Consider the following 7,737-nt stretch of genomic DNA (forward strand, 5'->3'; position numbering starts at 1 on the left):
ATATAACCATCCGGATACTTGTTAAGAACCGCCAAGGTATTGTCTTTGAATTTAATAACCCATCCTCTAACAAACACATTTCACTCCATTCGCTTCCTTTGGAACCCACAGTTAGAGGCATTTCTCGCGTAGGTTAGAAAAAAAATATAATTTGTAAATTCATGTGCAAAGACACGGTAAAAGAACCATGCCTACCTTGCCCTGGTGAACTGGCTTTATACTGTTTACATTATTCGAGAGCTCATCCCAACTAGGCACTATTTTATTGAAATCGTTCTTTCACTCTCCTTATAGCGGCAGCAATGGAGAACTACGAAGCGGCTTATCTTCCACCCTTAAGAAAGCTACGTATTCCCTTCTAGTCGCTATATCGGCGTAGAAACTGTTAATTCTTAAAAATAACTGATGGGCTCCATGTGCGCACTATGAAACTGAAATTAACAAATTGGAGAAAAATTATAAGAATTGGAATCTGAAAAAGTCAACGCTGAGAACTTGTCAGTGTCCTGAATTTCATTTCCAAAATATACATCAAATTAGCTGTTAGAGTTATTCTTGCGAGAAGAATTGTCGTAATGTATGTCGGTATATAATTTGTAATTGTTGCTATAAGAAATCGAAAAATAATAACTTATATATATGTACAAATATGTATAAAATGTATGTACAATAGTTCCTCCATAAAATGGACGATTTTAGAGTATGTTCAGCACATCAAACCCTAGGGGAAATACATTAAATAATATTAAATTTTATATTTAGTTATGTCAAAGTTATTATAAATGGAACGTTTATTTTTTTTTTGTCACCAGCAACTGAAGTCTCGCTAACAATAAATTTGACACAAGTTTAAAGACTCGGTTTGATCCCTTGACCATTTTCATTGCCGTGGGACTAAAGTTGGTAAAATTATGATTTAACCGGTCCGTCTGCACAACCTGCTAGCAATACACACGGAAATAAAAAAAACCAAAAAAGTCTTAGCAAGATTTTGTTCGACATTCATATGTTTATTTATTTTGTTTTTTAATACATTGCTTTTATAACAAATTTATCTAATTCGTTTTAAGAAAACATAAATAGTTGTATTCAACTATCACCCTTCAAGTAATTTAATGATATGTGGTTTATTAAAATTTATTTTGTCTGAAGATAAAACAGTTTAATATTTCAAATAAATATACTATAAATTATAAATTACATGGAATTCCAATGTCAGCGCGATTGCCAAGGCATTATTAATGTTAATTTTGTTTTCTTGTTTCTTATATGAATACTCAAAAGAGATGGAAGTCTTGTGTAACTCTGTTGTGTCAAAATTGGTTGTCAATAGAATATTTTCGATATAAAACAACTCTATTAGAGATGGACAAATATTTTCATAATATTGAAGCAATCTTCACATATCTTATAAGCAATCAAAAAATAGATATTTATAATATTTGACGAAAATTCCTTTTGTCTCTTTGGCAAAACATTTCGTTAGTTCAAATTATTCGGTAGTGTTTATTGCAATTTGAATATATATATACATAAAAAGAGACTGGCTACTCTAGTTATCATAATGAATATATCGATAACTAAAGATATGTTTTAAATTGCGATGCATAGGTGTTATTTACAAGAATTTGAGAAAAAGTTTAGTAAATTTTAAAGAAACTTTTTTGCCTTTCTTTAAAATGTTTTATTTAAATTTTATAATTTAATCCTTTGTATTCTATCGTGTTCTCTTGAACATTATTCTTATAATGCAATAAAAATTCACGAAATTTGTTTACTTATGCGATCCCTCTGATCCAGAGACTCAATATGAATAAATGCAACTCTCTCAAAAAAAAGTGGTTACTGCCAACATACTAAATAAGTATGAAGCAATTTCAATGCAACACTAATCAACGATTCAATTGTGCTAAATTCCTATACGCCCCATTCACTTTTAAGTTATTATGATATATATAAAATTGCATCGATTTTGTCATAAAATTTTAACAATATTCATGGGAACAGTGGAATTTTAATACGTTCTGTAAATGCGTGGTTATGTGGTAAATGATGAGGATAAATAATATCGTTGATTTTCTAATTGAGAAAGTGCTTTTAGGTTCTAATTCGAGCACCCTTGAAATGACAATCAATTTATAATTTAATTGCAACATGCCGAGAAATATAGCTACAAAGAGAGCTGCTTCCAAAACAAATACATGCGTAAATTCATCTTCGAATACAAATGGGCACTCAGATAGTAAAAAGGTCAAGAAACTAGAAGGTTCCACGGCAGTATCATCGGAAAAAGTGTGTCACAGGAAGTCGCAACGCCGGAGAATAGCAAGAGATATTTTTTTGGTGTTTGAAGAGCAGCCAAGTACTCGACGTTCTCGCGGTTCGACAAAAAAACCATTAAAACCAAAGTTTGGCCACTTGAAGATAGGAGAAACAGTTAGATCGAAAGGTCTGCTACGCGATATTAAAAATGAAACAAAATGCAGTGTAAAGAGCAAAATATGCAACTCAAGTTCTTCAAAAAGCATCAAGGGTGAAAAGCTATGTGTATCTTCTTCGATCGGTAATGAATGCTCCGTGAATATAACTAAAATTGCGGAAGTGAAACGTGATATGTCCCCAGTCTCACATTTATCAGGTAACGTCCCTATTGCGAAAATAAACCCAATTTTTTTGTGGGTGAAACAGGACGATACGCGAATTGTAGAAGTTCGCTGTGAGGATTATGATAAACGTAATCGAATTCGAATTACTAAGACGTCGAACGGATGGCGAGCAATTCCGTGTACTGATCCAAATTCGTCTAAAATTGTAAAACTGTACTCCACGCCATTTTTAAAAGTAAAACGCGAAATTTGTCAAGAAACGGTCCAGCAAATATACCAGGACCATAATTTGCCAGAGAATTGCCTAAGTTCGATGAACTTCAGGGAGGTTGCCGAGAATGACTTTGATGTGAAATCCAGTACGGTTGCAATTAAGGACATAAATAAAAAGAAAAAATCGAAGAAGCAGAAAAAAAGGAAAAACAAAAAAATGTGTTTATATGATAACTCTATTAAGATTCAGAGGCTTTCATCAGTTGAATTATCCCAAACTGCCTCTGAAGCAGTTACAATAGGGTGTGATATTGACACGACATCCCAAATCAACCTGTTCGAGGAAAACGTCGAGAAAATCTCTGATTTGCCACAATGCTCTGAGACTTATTGTAGTGAGACAGACTTCGATATAGCTTCAGATAAAATTTTGAATTCCATAACAAATTCGCTCTCAAAACAGACGCTGGACGTCGCACCCGCGGAGACATATCAAGAAGAAGCTGGTCTAAAACCTAATTTGCAGTTGTGTCCAAAAACAGGCTTATTTTTACCAATCAACCAGAGTCTGACAAACAAGTTAGAAGAGAATCATGGTTTTGACATGATTGACAGCACATGCAGCACAGTTTTATTGGTACCAGAAAATTCAGACGCTAACCATCAAGATTCTTTAGTACTAGATATTTTGGAGAATACGTTACGGGGTGTAGAGAGCAAAAGAATTTCAGAAGATATCGCAGAGAGTCTTGAAGCTAAAACAAAAAATTTAAAAGATTTGTTGGACGATGCTGATCTTCTACAGCACTGCGACGATAATGCCAGCAGTGACGCCGAACTCATAGATTCTTTAATGAAAACCAGTTGTGAAAAGAACTTGATCGACGATAGCGAAATTTTAAAAAACAAAACAGAAATGAAGATTCAACAGCCCGAAGAAGCAATTTCCACCGTGGATGAGACTCCTAAGTGTCTATCGTTTAATGAAGCTGGAGAAATTGAGGGCATCAGTGACCTTTTCCAAGCGAACAACTGCATAGAATCATTTGGTAAACAGGCAGAAAGTAATCAAACAAGGATTCAACAAGCAGAGTCCAATTCTTGTGAAACGATGCCACTGATAGGTGCGTTAAATGCAATCAGCAACTCTCCTAAAGATTTGAGTTACAAAAAACGTGAAGAAGTCTGTCCGCCGTCCGAATCGCGAAGTCAGTGTGCGGTTACGTCTAGTTCAGATGTTATAAAATCACCACGAACAGATGATGAATCTCTATTGGCATCAACGTCTGTGTCCCTTAAAAATCTACTTTTCGAACAATTCATGAACTTGAATACTTTAACGCATTCACAAAACGAGCCTATCGATTTAGGAAAGCAGAGATTAAATACAAATAATAATGTGTTAAATAGTTTAATAGATACTGTTGTAATAGAGGAAGATGATGACAATGAGCCAGCAAGCAAACGATTTCGAAGCTTACTTAATGGCGATGTTAAGGGAATGGGAACAATGAGCGATGAAGATCCAGATCCATATACTCAACTTCAATTGCTGTTACGAAATTCTCAATGGAAAGTGCCAGATCCGATTCTTGTGCCAAAGGATCGTTTGGGTGCTGTATTAGCCTCACCTGCTCGGGAAATTCCACTCCTGATAACAACTCGTCCAGAACTCAGATTGCCAGAAGCTTTTGCATATCCTGAAATAATTCAAAATCCGAATATTTTAGTTATTTCAATGGCCCAACTAGAAGCTATACTTAAGAATGAAGCGGAAGTTGAAAAGACTAGAGCAATAAGCACAGGACAATCATCATCATTAAATACATCACAACAACACCAATCTGTGCCCTTTAAAACAATAAATGAAATAAGTAAATTTAATTGCCAAACACCTCAAATTCCCGCTCAAACTAACAATGTTATTGTAAATGATGATATCTCATCCAAAACGGTGAACAAGAAATGCGTCCATGTGGACTCAAACTTGGCATCCGGTATAAATGCTGCAACTTTGGCGGTGCTGAATCAAGTCTTCTGGCTTCCTTATTTTGGGCAAATATCGCAAGACCTGATCAGTTCTTTGGAAAAACCGTTAGCAATGCAACAACAACTTCCAAGTTTTTTACCATTTTATAATTCCCAAATGGAGTTACAACATCTGGAAGAAGTCTATAGAAATTATTTAAAACAAATTTCGCAAATTACGAATGCTGGCAACGGCGTGGTCCATTTAAAAGCAGAAAATGCGCATGAAAATACCCAAGGTTTGAAAAATGTTTCCCAAACGCATTGTCAAAGTGCTTTAAATTCAAATGAAAAACAACTGCGCCCGTTAAGTTATTCCACGCAAGCCAGGCAGAATAGCGATTCGGTTAGTTTTAAAAACCAGAAAAGGCCTAAAAATGTACTCTCATGTGATATGCTTTCAAAATCCACGATGCCCTTAAACGCTGTTGAGAAAAGTCCGTTTGAGATTGATGGAGCGGACAAGCTTTGTAATGCAAAAGATATAAATTCAAGTCGCCGTAAAACGCAAATAAAGCAAGGGGTGAATTCTCAAAAAGACATTTCCGAAAACAAGCCCCGATTAACATGTAAATCACTTGCACATTTATTGGATCCTGGTCACAAGCAACAAAATAGCTTCTTGTCATCGTGTGAAAATGCTACTACTTCAGAAGCAATAGGACTTCAAAAATCGGGCAATAAATTTCGACCTTTCGTGGCAACAAATAAAAATGTATACGGAGCAGCGGACTTGAATGAATTGGCGCAGTCTAGCCTCAGGGTAAATTCGGACGTTATAAACGATACCAAACACCAAAGAGGTAATACTAATGTAAACTCAGATTTAATCCATCAATCACGGTCTATTGATGGCGGTGGAAATATGGATGCGGGTACACCGCTATGGCATCCTCTATTTGGAAGGTTCATATTATAGTTTAATTTTAATAAATTTTAAAATTAAAAATTTTTATTTGTAGTACTTCAAAACCTGGATATTGCAGTCCATGGCAGTGGACCACTGTAACGGCAACCGGTGAATGACAATCAAGGGCTCTTAGTGGGCCCACATTTAATAATAACAATGAGCTGGTCGACTTTTATGTCAAAGATAGCCACAATTGCAACAGAAGCAACGACAACTTCATTACCAACAAAACAAAAACCTCCTCAAATATAACAGTAAATGCCAATAGTAAATGTGTGAATGCTATACCTGAAACAGAATCACAGTATTCGTATCCTTATGAGAGTATGTATCAAAAGCAGATCACACATGAATCAGCACCGACCACAGAAGAGTTACAACCCACAATGTACCCCTATAAAGAATTAGATAAAAATTTATATAATACAAATAATTGGAGCCAAAATCAACAGCAAAATTATCCGTGGACAACAAGCAATAACGCCAATGATGTCTTATATTCTTCATGCTCAAATCGAAATCAAGAATTTCAAAATATTTCACCATTTTATATGCGATTTAATACCTATCTGCCACAAACAAATTTCCAATAACCGATAGTACGATTTTGAGAAAATCATTACTAACCGCCGACAGTAATGAAGAGGTTTTGTTCTTTGTTATTTATATTTATTTCTTTTTAATCAATTTTTTGTTGTTTTTTTATTTTTATTTTTTATATAAGTCGATGAAACGTGGTTACCATTCTTCCATTAAATTAACGCCTTCAACACAACCATATATAAGTAGTAATATTATCACCTAAACGCGAAATGTTGGAATACTTGCAAGTTCTAATAGAGGAAACCGTAATTTCATATTCTTAAAATAGAAATTACTTTATAATTAATTAGTGCACAAAATTGCATATTATCAACATCTAGAGTCAGATGACAGACTGTTTCAAAGCGAAGACTTTTTGCTAACACGAATCTATATATATATATATATATATATGAGACTCACGTTACCTTGGATAAGCTAACTAATTTCTGATTTCGTAACACTAGTTTGCTTATTCGGTTGTTAACGTAAGTCGAAAATTCTTTATGAATAAGAAACTTTCAAAGTAACAAGTTTACAAAGGGAACAAAAGAGTAGTAATCATGAGAAATGTGAGAAATGTGGACAACTTTCGATGACGAATTGATTACGAAAGTTTCGCATCAATCAATCAATCAATCAATCAATAAAACTTTCTGATGCCGCAAAAAGCATAACGAAGTTACGCTCACTGGTACGGCAGATATTGTTTATTTATTTTAATTTTTAATTTAATTTCTTTCGCTGTGTGAGAACGTATGACGTATACAAACACAAAATTCATTCATATACACATAGATATTGTAATTTTCCACTTTCCTAAAATTTGTGTTTTTTGCTTTTATATAAAATTTTCACATCCGATGGTTATATATAGTAAGTTTGTCGATATGTAAAGCGCATATATTTTTGATTAATCTAAAATTCTTATTCGATTTAACTGCCCTCGTTTATCTTCTGACACTTTAAAAACTATCAAAAATTGAAATTTGTATACCGCAGTAGTATAACAAATGTCGAATGTTAAAATTGTCCCTACTTAAGCAATTCATGTCGTACATCATAATGAGGAAAAATATGACTTTGCTTTAGTCTCAAATTTAACATGGCTCACGTGTTAGCAAAGAGACATATTTAAAAAATAAAAGTTTATGGTCAAAAAACACACGCAGATTTACACATGAGCGTGATGTTGCATTCATTTGCTAAATGCATTACAAACGAGAGAAATTTCAAAGAGCAAAAAAAAAAAGAAAAACTTGAAAATTTGCATTTGCGGTTTTTGCGAAACTTCAAAAACAGACGACAGACGAATACGGCAAAATCGAATCCGAATTGCTTGCTGATCAACAAAATATATACCTCACAAATCTTTCGAGTGTATTTCCCTGTATACAT

At 34.1% G+C, this 7,737-nt stretch overlaps 1 protein-coding gene across 1 annotated transcript; it reads left to right on the forward strand.

Moving 5' to 3' along the window:
• The first annotated feature begins 1,764 nt into the window (after positions 1-1,764).
• On the forward strand, positions 1,765-7,346 carry LOC119631479. Its single transcript, XM_038023731.1, has 3 exons — positions 1,765-2,045; positions 2,102-5,753; positions 5,810-7,346. The coding sequence occupies exons 2-3, from the start codon at positions 2,155-2,157 to the stop codon at positions 5,871-5,873; spliced, it is 3,663 nt and encodes a 1,220-aa protein (XP_037879659.1). The 5' UTR covers positions 1,765-2,045; positions 2,102-2,154; the 3' UTR covers positions 5,874-7,346.
• The last annotated feature ends 391 nt before the right edge of the window (positions 7,347-7,737 follow it).

The sequence above is a fragment of the Glossina fuscipes genome, unplaced genomic scaffold (genome assembly GCF_014805625.2).
Source record: "Glossina fuscipes isolate IAEA_lab_2018 unplaced genomic scaffold, Yale_Gfus_2 1, whole genome shotgun sequence".
In the NCBI taxonomy this organism is placed as follows: Eukaryota; Metazoa; Arthropoda; class Insecta; order Diptera; family Glossinidae; genus Glossina; species Glossina fuscipes.

Coding starts and splice junctions, on each gene's coding strand:
- LOC119631479 (XM_038023731.1), top strand. CDS start 2,155: ATGCCGAGAAATATAGCTACAAAGAGAGCTGCTTCCAAAACAAATACA. Junction 5,754..5,809: donor TGGCATCCTCTATTTGGAAG/GTTCATATTATA, acceptor TTTTATTTGTAG/TACTTCAAAACCTGGATATT.